At 46.6% G+C, this 20,767-nt stretch overlaps 1 protein-coding gene across 2 annotated transcripts in view; it reads right to left on the minus strand.

Moving 5' to 3' along the window:
• GRHL1 (grainyhead like transcription factor 1) overlaps positions 1-12,876 on the minus strand; it is a 50,969-nt gene extending 38,093 nt beyond the window's left edge. Inside the window, exons 1-7 of one of the 2 annotated variants that reach the window (XM_027556101.1) lie at positions 12,705-12,876; positions 9,398-9,584; positions 6,719-6,789; positions 3,627-4,014; positions 2,493-2,569; positions 921-1,077; positions 89-200 (exon numbers count right to left, since the gene is read on the minus strand). In XM_027556101.1, coding sequence (XP_027411902.1) covers positions 89-200; positions 921-1,077; positions 2,493-2,569; positions 3,627-4,014; positions 6,719-6,789; positions 9,398-9,584; positions 12,705-12,724 — 1,012 coding nt within the window. In that variant the 5' untranslated portion in view covers positions 12,725-12,876. The remainder of the gene's footprint in view (positions 1-88; positions 201-920; positions 1,078-2,492; positions 2,570-3,626; positions 4,015-6,718; positions 6,790-9,397; positions 9,585-12,704) is intronic. The other variant, XM_027556100.1, reaches the window with a different exon arrangement.
• Positions 12,877-20,767: the final 7,891 nt, after the last annotated feature.

Here is a 20,767-nt window from a genome sequence, read left to right on the forward strand (position 1 = left end):
GAAGCTGATCACTGCCAAAAATAACTGGATTTAGAAAAATCTGGATGCGAGCGCCTCTGGGAATGGAAGCGGCTCCGGGGCTCCTTACCTATGTCAATACACCTTTGTTTCGCCGTGTGCTGCCGTGAGTGCCAGTACTTCCAGTGCCTCAGCTGGTCTTCTCTGCTCTTGTCCTCAGCAAAAACCACCATGATCACACTCTGGGAGAGAGGAACCTTAATCAGATACAGACACTACGGGCTGAGTATCTTTCAGAAAACCTAGTTTTTTGATTTTGCAGTGAATTGAGATAGCAATTTTATGATACAAATGAACTTACAAAACAGAAAGAGACTCATAGACTTAGAAAACGAACTCCTGGGTGCCAGGGTGGAAGAGGGGACAGATAGTGGCGGAGTTTGGGAAGGTCATGTACACACTGCTCTATTTAAAATGGAAAACCAACGAAGACCTACTGGAATTCTGCTCAGTGTTATGTGTCAGCCTGGATGGGACGGGGTTTTTGGGAAGAATGGATACATGCATATACATATGGCTGAGTCCCTGCACTGTTCACCTGAAACTTCTACAACACTGTTTTGTTTTCACCACAACATTTTTATTTGGCTATACCCTAATACAAAATAAAACATTTAAAATAATAAATATTTTTTTAATTAAACAATTTTCATTATTTTGAAATTGAAACTTTTTGAAAAGAAATTTCATTATTTTGAAATGAAAATGCAATTTCATTATTTTTTAAATGTATTTAATTTTTTGGCCACCCCGTGCAGCATGCAGGATCCCCGTTCCCCGAGCAGGGATGGATCCCAATCTCCCCATAGTGGGAGCACGGAGTCTCCACCACGGGGATCTTAATTGAGATCCACCTCGGACCTGGCAATAAAGAGCTCCAACCGGCCTAGAGCAGGACTCACTCGGACTTTGCCGATGGGATGGTGGACGGCCTCGCTGCCGCTCACTTCCTTGAGTGTGACGGGGTAGAACTGGCCTTTGTTCAGGTATGTCATGGTGCTGTCTCCTGGCTTCTGTCGGAGCGATTTGGAGGCTTCCAGGGTGTATTCAAAGTTGTTCCTAGAATACAATAAAAGTCACAGACCTCTAATCCACCCCCCTGGAAGCTTCCCCTATGCTTGAGCTCAGACGTGAGACACTGCGGGGTGGACGCATGCACACCGCAGGTGAAACATCCCAACGGACAGTGTCAAGTCACCCCCAGCATTCGCTGCTCTTCCCCAAATCACCTCAAGCGGCCCAGAGAGCCTCCCAGATGTGGGACTACAGACCGCCTCTAGAAAACCTACGAAGCCATGTTAACAAACTAGAGGTCTGGAGGCTAAGGATACTAAAGCTACGAATGAGTGCCAAGCACTCTGGAAGGAGATCTCGCAGGACACGCTGCCAGCCCAGTGCTTACCCAGCAAGGGCTGCGAACAGGAGGCTGGCAGGCCTCTGACGAAAACGGACTTGGCCGCGTAGCACTTTTTTGTTGTTTTACCTATAATTTAAATGTCCTCGGATGGTACTCCATGGTCCTCTACATTTCTATTATCTTCTAGCCCCACCTATACATCCCCCTAAAGTTGTTTAATAACCTTGTCAGGCCAGGGGTTGGCACATTACCCCTATCTTTATAAATAAAGTTTTACTGGAACGTGGCCATGCCCTTTGATTCTGCATTATGACTGCTTCTGTGCGACAGCCCAGAGCTGGGCAGAGCTGGGCAGTTTCAACAGAGGCCGTATGGCCAACATTGCCTGAAATATTTGTTAACTGATCCTTCAAAGAAAAAGCTTACTGACCCCTGCATCTCAGGTCCTGAAGGGACCGGAGTTTGTGACTTCTGGACCTTGATGCAGTTGTGCCTTACAGATTCCCGTAAAATCCATGACTTTTAAATAAAACTTTTATTTTAAAATACAGCACATATAAAAATGCATAAAATGAAATTACAAAATGAACTCCTAGACTCCTAAAAAACCTGAAGATGTTTATATATAATGTTGAAAATATTCATATTTGCAGAGTGAGATGTAATTCTGTGATGCATAAAAGAGGTTGTCAGTCCAGTAAACAGTTGGCTTATAATTAGTGAGACTAATAAAAATACAAAAGCCTTTATCCACTTGATGCTATTCCTAAATTATCACAGGATCATATACTTTTGGAAACAGAACGGACCTCAGATCTGATTTAATCCTTTCATGTCTTCTCTGAGATTCCACTCCACTACATCACATAAAGAAACCAAAGGAAGGAAAAGCACCAACACCAAGAATCACGGAAACGAGAAACACAGTTCAGAGATCAAAACTGAATGCACTAAAACAAAGCAAAGGTCCTCCAGCAAAGATGTCACCACACTAACTGCAGGAAGGTAGAGTTGAAAGCCGCCAAAAGCCACCTCTGATTTTTCAAGATCAAATTAATAAAAAGAGTTAAGTTGCAAAAGTTGCAAGTTAAAAGTCAAATTGAAAGACAACTATTACCCAGAAACACTGTCAAAAACATAGTCCTCTGAATTCATGCCAGGCATCCGCAGACTGAGATCCGAGGGGAAGAAAACCTGAAATACCAATGTGATAAGCCACAAGGATGTAACTGGTGATCAGGCTCACTGAAGACCGACGTCAGGTACAGCATCAGAGTCTGTGGCTTAAGGCAACCCACCACTCTTTTAGAACTCGTCTAAGACAAAAATTTTAACTCTACAAAAAATTTAAAGAGAAAATTAGAAAGAAAAAAATGTCCATTTTATACACCACTTGATCAAACTAAGATAATCTATGTAGGTGGTCTCACAAAGCGCTTCCTTCTCTCTTCTCCCACCTTTCCCACACATCCTACTTCTGCCCAAACTCTGGGGTCTGTACCCCAGATCTCATGACCCTTAGGAGTCAACTCCGCCACTGAACCAAGTTCAGACAACAGCATCAGGTTGGCACCGTGGCTGGCTGGAGTGAGGTGCTTTCTCAGGAAAGGCTTCTGTTCTATTCACTCTGTAAGCGGGTAGGGACTCTCCGCCACCCCATGAGTCATTAAACACAGTTCCAAACGTCCTCAGTCCCTCACTTTGACCTGAGTGACATGTGCATCACCCCGAAACCCTCAGAAGTATTGGAAGTGATGGGTAAATGTCACACAGTGCATTTGTCATTGAGATCTACCTGCTCCCGGACAATACTGCCAACCAAGAAATACCAGGCAAATATATGATAACTCCTTTTATACTAAGACCGGTTGTGGGGAGCTTGTTTTGGTTGAGGACCAAAGCTGAAAACAGACTGTGAGGCTGTGACTGTTGTCTGTGGAAGAATATGTATGCGGCTTTCCTTCTTACTCTCCAGCAAAGCGCTTGGTTGAAATCATAATTGTTAACTCAGCTGCTGGTAAGATTAGCCATGTGCCCTTGATAATAATTTCTGGTTTTATAGGTTTAGTTTACAAATTATACCCGTGGACCTTTTCTCTTAAAAAAAAAAAAGAGAGAGAGAGAGAAACCTCTTTTGTTCCCAATCCACTCACTTCAGGCTGAGTTTCAAGCTTATATAACAAGGAAGAGGTGGAACCCAATACTTAAACAAACACACAGCGTCTTAGAAAGATGCCTGCGTTTCCTGTACCTCCTGAACGCCTTCCTTGAAGGTCTCCGAGAAGGTAGAGTCTGGTGTGCGCCTTTGCGCATTTGGAGGTTGGGCGCCGGAGCCGAACTGGTCAGCATTCAGGTTCCGGTCGAAAACCACCACGCGCTCCGTGGGCTCGGGGTGATACACTGCTGGGGGGATGCCCACAGTGAAGCCGTGGGGCTGGCTCTCTGTCTTGATGGCGTGGGTGGGCATCGCCGAGATGGAGACGGTGACCGTGGTGTCGGGGGCCGTCGGGTGTCCTCTCTTGTCGATGCCCAGCTGGTTGCCGTGGGGAAGGACGATGTTGAACGGCACGTTCTTCAGCACCTGCACCCTGTTCTCACCAGCAGAGATGAGGGGCTGCTCCGTCACATTTGGTACATTTCTTTAAGGAGAGAGAAGCGTGTTTTCAAACTCAGAGCTGAGACAATTCCTGGGACAATTTTAACTTTCCGAAAGGCACTGGGCTGTTGGGTCCTGGGCAATAATAATAATAACACACTTGGTAGAAACCAAATGAATAGGCAATGGCATGATAACTCATCACAAGAGAAAGGAAAAAGCCCTCTACAGTTACAAGTCAAAGCACTGAGTAAAACTTCATTTGGAATGCTGAGAACTCAGAGCTTTCCTCTGCTGCTGCTGCTGCTGCTGCTGCTGCTGCTCAGTCGCTTCAGTCATGTCCGACTCTGTGCGACCCCATAGAGGGCAGCCTACCAGGCTCCCTGGTCCCTGGGATTCTCCAGGCAAGAACACTGGAGTGGGTTGCCATTTCCTCCTCCAATGCATGAAAGTGAAAAGTGAAAGTGAAATCTCTCAGTCGTGTCCGACTCTTAGGGACCCCATGGACTGCAGCCTACCAGGCTCCTCCGTCCATGGGATTTTCCAGGCAAGAGTACTGGAGTGGGGTGCCTTTGCCTTCTCCGGAGCTTTCCTCTACTATATTTTATTTCCAATAACCCCCATAAAATTGGCACATTTTACTAGCAGTCTGAAGCTACACACGTGATTAACTGGAGCAGTATAGGCTGGTGGTTAAAGTATAGATGCCAGAGTCAGATAAGGTAGATTCGAGATCTCTTAGTAACCACATGCTCATCTATAAATGAGGGTAATGATGGCACCTATCCTCACAAGGTTGTGATGAGGATGAAAGGAGTACACTGAAGAGGGCACAGTGATGCCTGGCACACGGGGGCCCACCGCCGGCACTTTTCCTGGGGGGCTTCCGGGATGGCTCAGCGCTTGTAAAGAATCTGCCTGCAATGCGGGAGACCTGGGTTCAATCTCTGGGTGGGGAAGATCCACTGGAGAAAGGAATGGCTACCCACTCCAGCATTCTGGCCTGGAGAATTCCACGGACAGAGGAGTCTGGTGGGCTACAGTCCATGGGTTCACAAAGAGTCGGACATGGACTGAGCAACTAACACTTTCACTTTCACCAACACCATCCCTCACCCCGTGATTGTATTGAACCATCATACACATCAACATAGAGTTACTTTTGGCTCAACAAATATCCTGGGCAATATAAGATGATATTTAGTTTAGGGTAAAATTCATAAATTTTCAAAGTTCCCTCAAATCATACAGGCTGATACAAGGAAAAAATTTGGTAATTTGGCAGATTTCAAGATCAATAAAATATTCAAACTTAAAACCATAAATTCACTTCCATGACTATTTTAAAGAAATTTCTTTAGAGAAAAAGGAGAAAAAAGAAAAAGCTATCTAGAAAGTTGTTCATTAAGGCTTTGTAACAGCAAAAATCAGATACAGCCCTGATACTGAGGATAGCTAGGGTTTGATTTAAAATACTCCAGCAAAATAAATAAAATTTAAATATTAACTAATTAGAAAGTTGGAGAAAGGGAAGAGTAGATCAAACAGATACCAGTCAATCCTAAAGGAGATCAACTCTAAATATTCATTGGAAGAACTGATGCTGAAGCTGAAGCTCCAATACTTTGACCACCTGGTGGAAAGTGCCAACTCACTGGAAAAGACACTGATGCTGGGAAAGATTGAGGGCAGGAGGAGAAGGGGGCGAAAGAGGATGAAATGGTTAAATAGCGTCACTGACTCAATGGACATTAATTTGAGCAAACTCCCGGAGACAATGAAGGACAGGGGAGTCTGGTGCGTTGCAGTCCGTGGGGTCATAAGAGTCGGACATGACTTAGGGGCTGAACAACAACAGCAGCAACAAGGATCAAGCGGCAGGAATTAAGCTGAAACAGTTGAAGCTGAGTACCTATTGGCTTATGCTACTTCTCTACTTTTGTTATGTTTGAAAGTGCCTGTAACAAAAAGTAAAAAAATAAAAGCTATAAGCCCTTTTCCAAATTATGAAGACTAAAACAGTAATGTAGAAAAAACTTATGGAACATATTAAGTAGAAGAAAGTCCTACCTGTGAATACAACCACAACCACATAAAATGCACCTCCCTGCCCAAACAGTAAACAAATAAACTGTCAGCAGAGTGGGATTCCAAGTGATCATTTTTTCTTCAAAAATGTTTCATTCTTGTATTACTAATAGAGCTCAGGACAATTTAAAAGATATATTTAGCTTCTTTCCCAGGTCTATAAAGTCAAGCCTTAATTTTCTGAAAGTTTTAACTTAAAATATTTCAAAAATAACCTCAATAGGCATTTGGAATACAGCTGAACATACTCTATTAAGTTTCACATGGATAGTTATTTCAGGTCATGGGTGATGACTTTTTTAAATGGACCCCTGCCATTGCCTTAAGCCACACTGTTCTTAAGAGAACCTAAAAGACAAATAAGCAAACAGTGCAGTCATGTTGTTAGTAAAAAAAAAAAAAAAAAAATCCCTTTGGATGAGGAGAAAGTTGTCGTTTTTGTTTTCAAGAAAAGGGAACTTCTACAGAAACTGGTGACTTCTCAGTAACAGAATCAGAGTAAGGGGCAGATCAGTAATGAAATCTGTGTTCAGACATAAAGAGTCCAACTTACCTGTGTCTTCCTCTAGTTCCTGTTCACCTAAACAAGCTCTTGCTTTAACTTTCACAGAAACCGGGACTTGGCAGTGTACTGTCTCACGCTCTGTCTTAAACCTTACCTTTTGCTATGGTCTGGCTCGGCGTGCTCAACATCTGCCTTTGCTGCTGATGACCTTCTCTCACGCGGAACCTGAGGCATCAACACACAACACCACAGTTTTGTTCTCACTCCCGAAGCAGAGACACAGTCCCTGCTTTTCAGTAAGTGCAACCCTTCAGGTGACTATGGACTGCCTACCGAGCCCCGGCTCCAGGACACACAATGAATAAGACAGTGTCTGCTCTCAAGGAGTCTACAATCTGGTCACTGGGTTGATATGCAAAAACCAGCTTCTATTCAGTTGGCAAAGAAACTCAGAACATCACAAATTTACTTTGTCATGGAGCGTGGGTTTCATCTCTTAAGAGAAATACCTCTGGTTGGGTTTTACCCATTTATCTATGTAACATGACAGAGAAGAAGCTACTGAAAAGACAACCAGGCTCTTTCAGGGTTCTCCCTGCTCTTCTCTGCTACCCTTCCCTTCAGATCAAATGCAAAATCAAAGGCATCAGCCCCATTAACAGTTCACTCCAAGATCCAAACGGTGGCTCCAAATGATACATTTCGTCAGAGACGCTGGGATTCACAATGTCTGTCACTCAAAGGACAAAGCGGACTCTGTTGGGTCTATTCCTTTTTCAAGCCTGCTTCTCTGCACAGATGAGAGCAGGCCAACTTTAGTGGGTGTCCTGTAGACATCAACCCAACTGAAACTTATCTGCAATACACACTCCAAAAACAATAAGACATTTGAAACCACGTGAAAGTAGAAATTCTATTCCTCCATTCTTATTTTACCCTTAAAGACAGAATGAATTATTGTTTCTGGTAGTAACAACGTGTTTTTTAAGCTTTACCAAGGTTATTATGGAAAAATGACTGAGGGGTACATTCAAACAATTGAAACAAGTCAGTTGATTTAAAAAAGGAAAATAAATAACCCCACATGTGTTCCAAGAAGGCTGACATATAGTACTACTAAGACTGCCACTCTTGATGGGCAGACATGAGGATTTATCTTCTCCTGGATGGCATCACTGACTCTATGGACATGAGTCTGAGTGAACTCCGGGAGTCGGTGATGGACAGGGAGGCCTGGTGTGCTGCTATTCATGGGGTCACAAAGAGTCAGACACAACTGAGTGACTGACTGAACTGAACTGAACTGAACTGAAGATGTATAATACTTTCAGGACCCTTTATTTAAAACACACGCACATACAATCACTGCAACTAGTGTTACTACACAGGTTTTTCTGGCACTAGACTTGGTTTCCTCCCATTCTAGAAAGTTTCAGTTTAAAATATCTAACTTCAAACTTCATAATTAATACTTAGGAACTTACAGTTTCTATACTGAGTCAATAAAACAAGCCACAAGAAGAACAGATATGTAAGTTCTACTTCAAAGGAACCCTTTGTGGCTATACTTCCCAGGCAAAGTTTCTTCTAGCATCCTTGGTTACTATGCAAGTTTCCATTCATATCTAAGGGGGGAAAAAAAACACCTTACCTCATTCCTTCAAACACAAGCTGGATACACGGCCTTACATCAGAAAATAGAGCTTTGGTTTAGGTTCCCCCTCCCCACCCAGTTTTGATAATCAAGCTATCTTCCTTGCTTTTTACCCTCTGCATTTCTTGTATTCCGAAAAGAATACAGTATGAGAACGTAACAAAGAGCTGGAAACTGGTGAATCTGAGAGTTAGCTATCTTGTTATTTTAAGTTTTCTATACGTGTGGACGTTTTAAAGACAAAAAGATGGTGAAAATAAACTGTAATATATAGCCATCCCTGCATGTGGGTTATCGGTTAAAAAGAATGCCAGAGTGAACACAGCAAGCAAAGCCTCGCCCCCAGGAAGCAGAATGGCATACGGAAGAGGGGGCCTGGCACAACCCAAGTCCTGGCTGCACATACTAGTCATGTGACCTGAGAACCTTATTTTTTATCACCCGCAGAATGGGGATAATGGCACAGGACTTGCAGGGTTCCTGGAGGGATCAGAAACAACATGCATTCTGGTAACATGTCTAGCACAGTACAGGTAATCAGTAGGTGGTACCTGGTATCACTGGGATAATGATGTCGACACAGACCAGGGGTGTCAATCCAGACACAAACACCAGGTAAAGCTTCAGGCAGAGGACAGACTGCACTGAATTAAAACTAATCCAAACCTCAAGGAACAGACAATAAAACACATCCTGAACCTTAAACTAGAAAATATGAGGGTTTTTTTTTTTTGTCCCATGAAATCTCACAATCAAATCAATCAGATGCCCTTCAATACCATTCAGGGGAAAGGAAACCACGCTGACTACCTAGGAAGAAAGGGTTAGTGCACAGGCAAAGGGAACCCCTGTCCACTCTTGATGGCGCTAAGAGCTACCTCTGAAGAAATGATCAACCTCATTAAGACACAGTAAATTTCTTCTTTCGTGGTAGCTCCACCTTTCAGATAGAGCCAGAACAGTTGGCTACTGCATACATTTTAGAAACAACCTTTTGATTCTGTGATTGTAGATTTTCAGCTTTGAACCACAGCACGTCAAAGCACTCATTAAACTATTTATAGTCACTACAGAAGCAACTTGCATTACAGTCTACCAGCAAATTACTGTTTTTTACCCTGCTGGATCAAGTGCACCTTGCACAGTAGTTACGGGGTTCTGAAGAGCACGCAAACCCACCTTGTAGTAGTCATAGAGCAAGCCCAGTGCGGCGGCACTGTCCTCATCGCCATTGATACTCATCATCGCTTTGGTTGCTGCAGTGAGCGGGTTTTCCAGGAAAGACTTCCAGGCTTCATCCTCACTAGTATAGGAACGCCGCTGTGAATAAAGTGCTTCATTCTGAAGAACCAAGACTGGCCGTTTGCTTGGGAGAGATTTTTTTTAAAAGAAAAGAAAAAAACAATATATATATATGTGTGTGTGTGTGTGTGTGTGTGTATGTGTGTGTGTGTGTAAAATCACATCTTCTGTTGCAAATCATCATAAGCTAATTTTTGAAAAAGCAAACAGCCAATTCATGATTTTGCAATAAAAGAGTCCACTGTTTCATCATTTCGTCATTAGTAAAGTAAGTTAAGACACAATGAGAAGACAACCCACTTAAATGTAGCCCAATGGATCACCCAGGAAGATGTACAATATTTAGGCAGCCAGGGAACCTGCAGTTAACCTTCACGTGGAACCCTGGACACACTAAGTGACACACACAGAAAACCCACTAAAACCAAAAGTCAAAAACTCACTCCAAGAAAATGTGAAGCTATTCAAACGCTTTACATAAACAAACCCAAGGACAAAGCAAGGCCAAGGAGAACACGCACTCTCCTCAAACACAGGCAACTCAGGACTGTCCCCTCTTCAACAGTACATCCGGTTCCATCCTCAGGCTGCTGTACTGCTATTTCCCTCTCTCTCCCGGTGATGCCATGCCTCAAACTACCAACAAGGGGGAGAGAAGGTGGGGATGGAAGGAAGAAGGGATAACTTGGTTTAATCCTCGGGGGTATATGAGAAAGTTAGAATATTCTACTGATTACCGGCAGATTGAGCATGGAATGTGGCCGAAGGGGACTGTAAACCAATAAGGAGACACAATTTTCTGGCATGGGAGTTCACTGTTTATCTTAGAGATAAACACTTAAGAAGCTACAATAATAAATGAAGCTGCTGGACAAAAAGAGATTCTTTTTTTAAGGAAATAGGTTGGGGAATCTGTCCTCAAAAATCTTCCCTGGTTTTTCACACAGGGCAAGAACTGCTTCACATTAATGCTGTAGTTTGGTGGGAAAAGTCCAGAACATCAACGGAGAACTTTAGTAGAGTCTTATAGAAGATTTAACTTAAAAGAGTAAAGCAAACATGACTGATTCCAAAAACCTGAAATGTAAACAGCCTCAACAACTGTTCAGTTGGCTCTGTTTAGTAAGTCAATAAAAAGAAAAAAGTGGAAAACTACCTCCAGCAAAATCAAGCACTTTTTTTCTTTGGAAAAAAAAAAAGTTTAAATATTCAGAACTACTCCGAATCATCACCATTCTAACAAGCAAATTAAAGGAGCTATTCTCATTGCAACACACAAATGAAATATGTAAATTGCCTAAAGGTGACCTACCTACTCTAAAAGTGAATGTAGAAAGACTGATTATCTTCTCAAGTAATCAACAAGGTTAGGGTTTGGCAGTCACCTAGGCCCTTTAAAAACAGAGATTCTGAAAAAGGAGCGGGGGAGGGAATCCAACAACTTAATTCATCCTCAGTCAAAATTAAATCTTATTTAAAGGAGTGCACATTTGGTAGGAAAAGAAATCTTGAAGGTGGTATACTATTTTAACCCAAAACAAACACAATGGGTTGTTCAAAGTGCATGGTTGGTTTAAAAATGAAGACTTCCTACAAATCTCAAATTTTAAAAAAAATTAAGAATATACAAAAGAGCATTCCTTGTGCCACCAGGAGGAGAGAATAAGAGCTGCCGAGCCAGTGGTACCCCAGGGTGAGTCTCTGGGATCTTGCTAAGCTGTAATATTAATAGTATAATAGCTACTTCCAGAAGATTATAACAGCACTTGGCTCACTCAGTTCCCCTAATGCTAGTTCTTAAGCTTCCCTTCTTCTCCTAACCTCATCCCAAATCTGCACAAGTAACAGAAAATAAATATTTCTTTGCAAATGATTTTGTGTGTGATCACCCTGAAGGTGTCTTAAACTATTTCCAAACTGTGCCTCAGGCCAAAATTTTAGCTCTGGAAATATGCCTTATCTAAACTATAAGTCAAGAAATAAACACGAAACCAGCAGCCTTTTTTAGTCTACTTCCTCATGACAGTCCCTAAAGGCTCATCACTGCCCTCTCCTTGAATTATATATTTTCAAGCAACAATTTATCTGCATACTGTACAACACAAGGTTAATTTAAGTTATTCCACTTAAGCTGTTCCATATATAATACTATCTAAACCTCTCCTCCAGAAAAAGAGCACCCTTACACAAAATGATTCTCAGTAAATAATTACAAAACTGGGAGAAGTACTGCTGTGCCCTGGATTCACTGATCTCAAATATACCTGATTGGTTGGGTGCGACTTACTTGCATTTTTTTCTGAACAATTTTATATTTACAGAAAAGCTGCAAAGGAGCTACAGAAGCGTCCCTGGCCCGGTGTCTCCTAATGTTAACGGCTTACGTTACCGCCTTATAGTTCATGAAAACATTTCTTCAATCACGAGCTCTAGAAAGCGTTATTAGTTAAGTACAAAGCTTCCTAGTTTACCACTCTGACTTCAAAGTCTCATCCTTCTTGATATTTCTGAGCATTTTTAATTACAGCAATCTGTAATTACCACCAATGATGCAAGCGGCAAAAGAACTCCTACAGCAATTTTCTCACTCACACAGTCAGCCAGGGGAAAAAAAAAAAAGAAAATGCCAGGACACCCGAGCACTTCAACTTTTCCCTAGATCTCTCGGTTCCGAGGTTCTAGCAGGCGGCCGAACGACACGGTTGAGCGACGAGAGACTTGATTACCTGAGAAGGCTCCCCTTTTGCAGCCGCGGAGTGCGTCCCAAAGAGCAAAGCCGCCCGGCTTAGGGGGGGTGGGGGTGGGGGGTGGGAGGCGAGGCCTCCGCGCCCCCCTCCCCGGGAGAGCAGAATCGGGGCGCGCCCGGGGGATTGGCCCCCTACCCACACCAGACCAGGACCCCGAAGCTGCGGGCGGGGTGGGGGTTCCACTCCGTAGCGCAGGGCCGCACCCCCCAAGGCAGGGGTCTCCCCCTGGGCGGGGGGGCTTTGGAGGAACAAAGGCAGGGCGGGGGTGCGGAGAAGCCCAGGCCACGGACAGCTAGCTGCGCGCCCCCTCCCGCCGCCCGGCCCCGCGCCCCCCGCCCGGCCTTGCGGCAGGTGCGGCCGACCGGCCGGACGGGCAGGCAGGCAGCAGCGGCCCCGGCGGCACGGCCGGCCTCGCGTACGCCGGCGCCCTCACTCACTTGTCGTACTCCTGTGTCATCGCGCTCGCTCGCCGCTGCCGGGCCGCAGAACTGGACTTTCGGGTTGGGACAGTACACCCGATCCGGGGGGGAGGAGGCGGCGGCGGCTGCGGCGGCGGCGGGTCCGGAGCAGCGGCCCCGACGGGTTGGGTCGGCTTTTCTCGCTCGGAGCCGGCCGGGCACGGGCAGCGCGCACAGGGCGCCCCGCCTCGGCCTCCCATTGGCTGGCGGCGCCGGCACGGGGAGGGGCCTCGGAGCCGCGGGGGGCGGGTGCCGCGGTCTGATTGGCCAGCGGGCCGGGCCGCGGGGCGGGGCCGATGGGCCCCGGGGGGGGCGGGGCGGGGCCCGGCCGCTCCGCGTGGCCGCGTCCGTGCTGCGCGCCCGGCGCTCCAGGGCCCAGCTCCGTCCCAGACTCCAGCCAAGCCTCGAGGCCCGCGGGCGCGCACTTGCTGCCGATCGACGGTCCCTGGCGCGCCCGCGGCTGAGGAAGCCGGGCGCTGCGTCCCCGCTGTGCCCCGCGGCCACCGTGCTCGGCCGCAGCAACCGCCGGACTGGCCGGGTCCCGGCGCCGCCTTCCCGGGGCCCTGGGCGCTCTTCCAGGCCCACCGCCGCTCCAGTGATGGAGCCTCCCCTCCCCACCCGGCGGCTGCATCCTCACGGCCCCCCGCGGTCCGCTGCTCGGCCGCCTCGGGCATCTCCCGGCCTGGGGCCGGTGGAACCGGGGCCCTGCACCCTCTCGCCCCTCTCACCTCTCCGAGCACGTCCTCCTTCCTTACGAGGCTCCTCTGCCTTTTACCCGAGGAAGCGCAAACGTGTCCCTCCTCGCCTTACCCTCCGCCGCCGCCCGAAACTGTCCGGCTTTAGAACCGCCACACCCCCACCCCCCTCCGCCCCGTTCATCCACTTTAGATTGTTCGCTATATGACAGTCGCCACAAAACTGCCACGACCTCCTAAGACGGCGCTTCTCTCCCGCCCCCGCGCGGCCAGGGTGGGATGAGTGTCCGCCGAGTGGTAGCCCCAGCATCACTCCAGCCGCCCCCCTCCTAAGTGCCTGTTCCTCCCCCTCTTCTGTGGGCGCCCCCCCCCCAACTCCGGACGCCCCCACCAGACTCGAACTTCCATCCCTGCCCACCTCTTTAGCCCTCTGGGAACTGCATCTGGACGTCCCCGGCGTTCTTATCCCCCACCACTGCCGCGCCTCCCAGCACCCCCAAGTCTCATCACTCCTCTGTCAGTCCTCTCCCCGGCCAGCTTCTGTGCATTTCCACCCCTGCCTACTCCTGGTCCCAGCTGGCCTTTCCAAGTGGAAGCTCCCTTCTCCAGGGTCTGCCCTTCCTTCCACAAGTATTTATTGAGAGACGGGCCTCTATGCCAGGCACTGCTCTAGCTGCTGGGAATACCTGCAGTGAACACAGGGGACAATATTCCCTGCCTTCTTCCAGCATCCGACTTGGGGGTACTAGGCCATAGCAAAATTAATTAATTGTACTGATAGGTTAGAAAGCTATGTGGGAGGGAAAGTAGAGGCAGCAGCTGGGAGCAGAGGGTGGGATCCATTTGAAGACTTGAAGGAGGTGAAGCCTTCAGGAAGTGGGGAGGGGTGGTCCAGGTGGAGGCATGGCACCGCAGAAGTTGGGAACACCTGGTGTGTTCAGTAACCCCACACTGAAGGGCTGGAGTGCTGAAGGACAGGGGAGATGAGGACAGGGAACACTGTGGGCCTTGTGGGCCTTTTTGCAGACTTGGGTTTTACTGAGTGAGGTGGGGAAGCATTGAAAGGGTTGGAGTATGGCAGGCACGTGACTCAAGGGACATGAGTTTGACCAAGCTCTGGGGGATGTTGAAGGACAGCGAAGCCTGGTGTGCTGTTGTCTGTGGGGTTGCAAAGAGTCAGACAGGACTGAGCGACTGAATAATAATAACAAAGGCACGTGTTGTTTTGCCTTTGTTGTTTTAAAGTGATGAAGCTGGCTGTTGGGTGGTAGGGGACAGATCTGGGAGCAGGGAGACCAGGCCAAAGAAAATAGTTGCTTGGCTTAGGGTGGTGGGGTAGAGTGGTGAGAAACGGTCAAATGCTGGAGATAAACCCAACAAGATTTCCTAAAAACCAGATATGAAGTGTGAGAAAAAAAAAAGAGAGTCAAGGACTACAAGGTTGGCAGCCAAAAACTGAGAAGAATGCTCAGCCATCGCTGAGATGGGGAAGACTGCAGGCAGAGGAGGTCTAGGAGAGGTCAGGAGTTTCATTTTGAACATGTTCATTTCAAGGCTTTTATTGGACAACTAAGTAGATGTATCAGGAGATGATTGGATATGAGTCTGGAGTCGCAGGGAGATGTCTGGGTTGAAAAGACATCTGGGAACCATCAGTACAAAGATGGTGTTGAGAGCCTGGAGATGGGGTGAATCACCATGGCCGTGGAGAGGAAAGAACAGGTCACATGCTGCCAGGATGTCAAGGAAGATGAGGATTTAGCAACATGGAGGCCATCAGGACCTCTGCTTAGCCCTAGCCCCTCATCTACTCCCATCATCTTCCTGCTCCCCGGTCTCTAGGTCTCTTGGGGCCTAAACAGCAGCCACAGACACTTCTCACTGTCTCCTTCCTGGTGGCTCAGACAGTAAAGAGTCTGCCTGCAGTGCCAGAGCCCCGGGCTCAGTCCCTGGATCGGGAAGATCCCCTGGAGAAGGAAATGACAACCCACTCCAGTATCCTTGCCTGGAAAATCCCATGGACAGAGCAGCCTGGCAGGCTACGTAGGGTTCATGGGGTTGCAAAGAGTCAGACGTGACTGAAGCGACTTCATCTTCACCCTTTCACTTTTCCGCCATTGCCAGCTTCTGTCCTCTAGCCCTGAGTACCATGCTAAAGCCAGAGAGTCTCTTCTTTTTTCTTACTCACTAACTTGTTTAAAGAAATTTTATTTTTTTTAAAGTGGGCTAACTTTAAAAACAAATTAAGTAATAGTACAGGTGGTTCCCAGGTATGGTGCAGCTCCACAGAGTTGTGCTGCAGACGAGACTCAACTGGAGAAACAGTGTCTCTGTATGTAGTATTTCCCTCTTCTTCCTCTGATCCATCTCCAGATATGGCCAGAGGGACCCATACAAAGCACAGATTTTAGATCACATCACCTTATTACACTCAGAATATAAGTCCCAATGCCTTTGCATGGAGTGTGTCTGATCAGCTTGCCTGCCCTTCTGCAACTCTGCTCCGTCGTGGTCCTCTCCTCTGGGAACCTCCCCCACCCCACCCCCACCCCCCAGCCCCTACTCCTCATCTTGCTGCTTGGGAGAGTCCACTCCACCCTCCAAGCCGGGCTTGGACTCCCTGCCCTCCCTTCGGGTGGCCTCCACAGCCTTCTGGGCTGGGTTGTGTCCCACATGCACACACAGTACTTAAGCATCACCCCGTTACCACACTTACCACTTTCTGTCTGTAACACTTGACTCTTTGCTTATATCTGTCTCCACCATAGTGGGAGCTTTTCAAGAGAGAGTGGGGACTGTACTGCTTCCATTTTCCTGTCCCCAGCCTCCTGCTATCCACACAGAAGATGTCCATGAAGTGATCCCCGAAGAGACAATGTTCCTCTGCAGGCACCCATTCTGCTCCTCAGCCTCCTCCCATCAGTACCACATCTGCGACTGGTTTAAATGACCCTCCTATTGCAGGAGATGCACAGTCTCATGCTCCCATTCCCCTGTCTGATACATCAGTTCAGTTCAGTCGCTCAGTAGTGTCCGACTCTTTGCAACCCCATGGACTGCAGCATGCCAGGCCTCCTTGTCCATCACCAACTCCCAGAGTTTACTCAAACTCATGTCCATTGAGTCGATGATGCCATTCAACCATCTCATCCTCTGTCATCCCCTTCTCCTCCCGCCTTCAATCTTTCCCATCATCAGGGTCTTTTCAAATGAGTCAATTCTTCACATCAGGTGGCCAAAGTAGTGGAGTTTCAGCTTCAGCATCAGTCCTTCCAATGAATATTCAGGACTGACTTCCTTTAGGATGGACTGGTTGTATCTCCTTGCAGTCCAAGGAACTCTCAAGAGTCTCCTCCAACACCACAGTCTGATATGTAATAGGCACAAGATCAATATGGGATGAATGAATAAACACCAAACCACAAAAACCAGAAAAAAGAACAGTAAAGGCCAGAGGTTATTAGAAAATCAATGTATTAATAAAAAACATTGGGTCTATTTTGTAAATCTGAATACCAGCTTATTTCATTTGTCTTTAAGTGCTCTCTAAAATGGAAGTTAAAATCCACATCTGTATAGCTATTTGGAATTTGCTGTGTGACTCAGGGAGCTCAAACCGGGGCTCTGTAACAACCTAGTAGGGTAGGAATGGGGGGGGAGGGGCAGGGAGGTTCAAGAGGGAGGGGACATATGTGTACCTATGACTGATTCCTGTTGATGCATGGCAGAAACCAATGCGATATTGTCAAGTGATTATCCTTCAATTAAAAATAAATAATTGTTTTAAATGTAAAAAAAAAATCTGTATTTGTAAGCTGTTGACAATATCTTTTTTATTTAAATTTTTTCTACTATTCTTGAATTATAAAAATAATATGTATTTATAGTTTAAAAAGAAGGAGATGTAAGCAATACAGAGGGTTTAGAGCACAGAGCTGCTCCCTCTTCCATCCTGTCCCTCCCCACAAGAGATAACCACTGCTTCCAGTTTTCCTATAACTTTCCAGATATTTCCTGTGTATCCGCAAGTAATCTACATATGGTATATTTTCTTATACAATGGAGTCCATACTGTGTACGGCCCTCTTCAGCTTATTCACTGTCACTTACTATAGAGTCTCACACGTTTTCCACGTCAGCACCTATACATCACCTGTATTTTTAAAAATGACTGTTGTGGGGTTGGTTGAATTGGGAGATGGCGATTGACACATATATATATATATATGTACTATTGAGACTGTGTATCAGCTTCCCTGGTGGCTCAGTCATTAAAGAATCTGCCTGCAATGCAGGAGACCCACCTGAGTGCAGAAGATCAGAGTTCGATCTCTAGTTTGGGAAGATCCCCTGAAGAAGGAAATGGCAACCCACTCCAGTATTCTTGCCTGGGAAATGCCATGGACAGAGGAGCCTGGTGGGCCTGCAGTCCATGCAGTAGCAAGAGTCAGACACAACTTGCTTATGAATTAAGGTGTAATTAAATTCTATGCAAAATGTGAAGTTCTTTACTTGAAATAGCACAGTATTAAATGTTTCAATAAAGCTCCCTCTCTCTGAAAAAAAAAATGGCTGCAGATTATTTCTTTGTATTGATATATGATAACTAGACCCTACCTGCAAGCAATTAGTGTTTTTATCTCCAGTCTTCCACAATTACATTCTGTAATATACATCCCTCTATCTACACACCCTGCACACTTGGTCAAGTACAGACATAGAATAAATCCCCAGAATTGGAGGTGCTGTGAAAAAGGCGTGCACAGTTCCAACCTGTATAGATCTTACCCAACTGTTTTCCAAAAGGCCGACCCTGTTGGACTGCTACCAACAGGACTGGGACTACCTAAAGTGCCACCTCCCCAGACGGGAGCATGCTCAGACTTTGCTAGCCTTTAGATGAAAACTAGTATCTCACTTTTTTTTTTTTTTAATTTGCATTTTAAAAAATCACAAGTGAGGTTTAGTGTCCTTTCAACTGTTTGGCAATGACATTTTAAGGTCAAGGATAGGGTCATTTTTTTTAAGATCTTTGAGGTAGCTTCCCAAGTCTTGAGCTTCAGAATAGGAAATGAATTTGGGGCCGTGCTCCCGTAGGAGACCCCTGGGTTCTAATAGCCCCGTAGAAGTGGAGAGACAGACTGGAAGGTGGATTGGGAATGTCACAGGTCTAGGTACTAGCCCAGGTCCTACTGACCTGCTGGGTGAGTTCAGTGGAGTCATTTTCTCTGGGCCTCTGGGAAAGAACGAGATTGGATGGGTCATCTGGTCCCTTCTAGCTTCAGTGTCTCCTGATTCTAACAGCAGTTGCTAAGAATAGTTCTGATCTTAGCTGCGCACAGTTTACAGATGGCAGTCCAAGCTCCTAAGCCTGGCATTCAAGTTCCCCAACACACAGTCACAAATGTGTGTCCCAGTTAAGAGCGCCCTGCACCCTGGACCCCATCACAGAGTCCCCTGAAAGCGTCCAGCAGTTTCAGGCCCCTGGTTGCCTGTGCTCTTCCTTCTCTCCACCTCATCTCTTCCTGTCCCTGTTCTTCTTTCAAGGCCAACCTCCAATGTCATCTCCTCCAGGACCCCTTTCCCTCCCATACAAATTTCTCCCCCAGCTCCTCAGCTACCCTTCATTAAACACTCATCAGAAACATCCCCACCTTTTAAGTAATTCAGCTTTGCAAGAGTTTGAGGGGATGATTTCGAGTCCATCAGATCTGGATTCCAAGTTCAGATCTGCCTCCTGTTCTTACCTTAAGCAGTCTACCTCACTGCCAGTCCCCAATTTTCTAATCTGCAAAATCAGGAAAACAATATCAAGTTTTGAGGAGTTAAAAAAACTCAATGCAATTAAAGAATCTCACGCGATGCCTGGCTCAAAGACCCTGGACTGTCAGCTTCCATCTTCTCTAGAGACCAGCAGGGCCTGAGCCCTGTCCAGGCCCTCCAAGTGCTTGTTTGTTGGCTGTTCAATCTAGCAGTAGCCTGACCAAGCATTCACAGGGCTCATCACAGGCAGGCTCGTCACATACCCTGGTGAGGCAGCCCCTATTGAAGGGGCAGCTGAAGTAGCTGCAAGACAAGGGCACAGCCTCCATGCCTGACTCCAGGAATCTGTACCAGCCAGTTCACCAGAGCCATTGTGTCTTGCCCTGTTTGCCAGTGCCTCCTGTGAGATGAAAGTCATCCACTCTGGACAAACGGGGCGTGGAAAGGAGAGTGTGACATCTCCACCCTTGTCTCCCAGCTCTGTGACTTGGGAAATTATGGAACCCCTGGAGAATACGGGCTAATGACCCCTATCGCCCAGGGCTGATTGGTTTGTTATGTTTCACGATCTCCTTCTCCAGGGGATCATCCCAACCCAGGGATCAAACTCACGCTTCCTACATTGGCAGGAGGACTCTTTACCACCTAGGAAGCCCCAACAGATCTTTTAGAACTCAATAAATATTAAATCTTCCATCTCCCCATTTTCCTAACTGTATTATAAACTGCTTAAGGAACAGAAACTATATATAATATTTTTTAAAATCCCTCATCATCTAGTGTGGGGATAAGTGTATTATAGAGGTACTTCCCTTGTAGCTCAGTCAGTAAAGAGTCTGCCTGCAATGGAGGAGACCCGGGTTCGTTTCTTGGGTCGGGATCCCCTGGAGAAGGAAATGGCAACCCACTCAAGTATTCTTGACTGGAGAATGCCCTGGACAGAGAAGCCTGGCAGGCTACAGTCTATTGCGTCGCAAGAGTCGGACACGACTGAGGAACTAAGCATACACACACACAGAGGATGAACGATTGTTGTTATTCAGGATGGTAATGACAGTAACCTTCTGGAGGCGTTTGGTATTCAAAGAGTACCTGAGTCATTTGATTCTTAAAGCAACCCTGTGAGACAGGACTACGCCCATCTTATAGATGGAGAAACAAGGTCCAGAGAAATCAAACAACATTTTCAAAGTCTCACAGCCAGTGAATTTGGGGTATGAAGTCAGGCATCTTGTTTCCAAATCCCACACTTTCTCCCCAGGCTTTGGTGCTGCTGACACGTATCTCTGCATGACACCTGGTGTTTCTCCTGTGCCCCCACGGTTGAGCAGCCTGGACACTTGAACAAATGTGGTAGAGTCATGGCTGGGGTTTCTTGTGATGACATCTGTCTTGGGAGATGGTGTTTGCTCGTTCTCTAAGGAAGAAGAAGGAAATGGCAGCCCACGCCAGTATTCTTGCCTGGAGAAGCCCATGGACAGAGAAGCCTGGTGGGCTACAGTCTATGGGGTGGCAAAGAGTCAGACATGACTTAGTGACTAAACAAGCATAGTTAATTCGCAAGCTTAGAGAACATGCCGACCC

The sequence above is a fragment of the Bos indicus x Bos taurus genome, chromosome 11, assembly GCF_003369695.1.
Source record: "Bos indicus x Bos taurus breed Angus x Brahman F1 hybrid chromosome 11, Bos_hybrid_MaternalHap_v2.0, whole genome shotgun sequence".
NCBI classification, from domain to species: domain Eukaryota; kingdom Metazoa; phylum Chordata; class Mammalia; order Artiodactyla; family Bovidae; genus Bos; species Bos indicus x Bos taurus.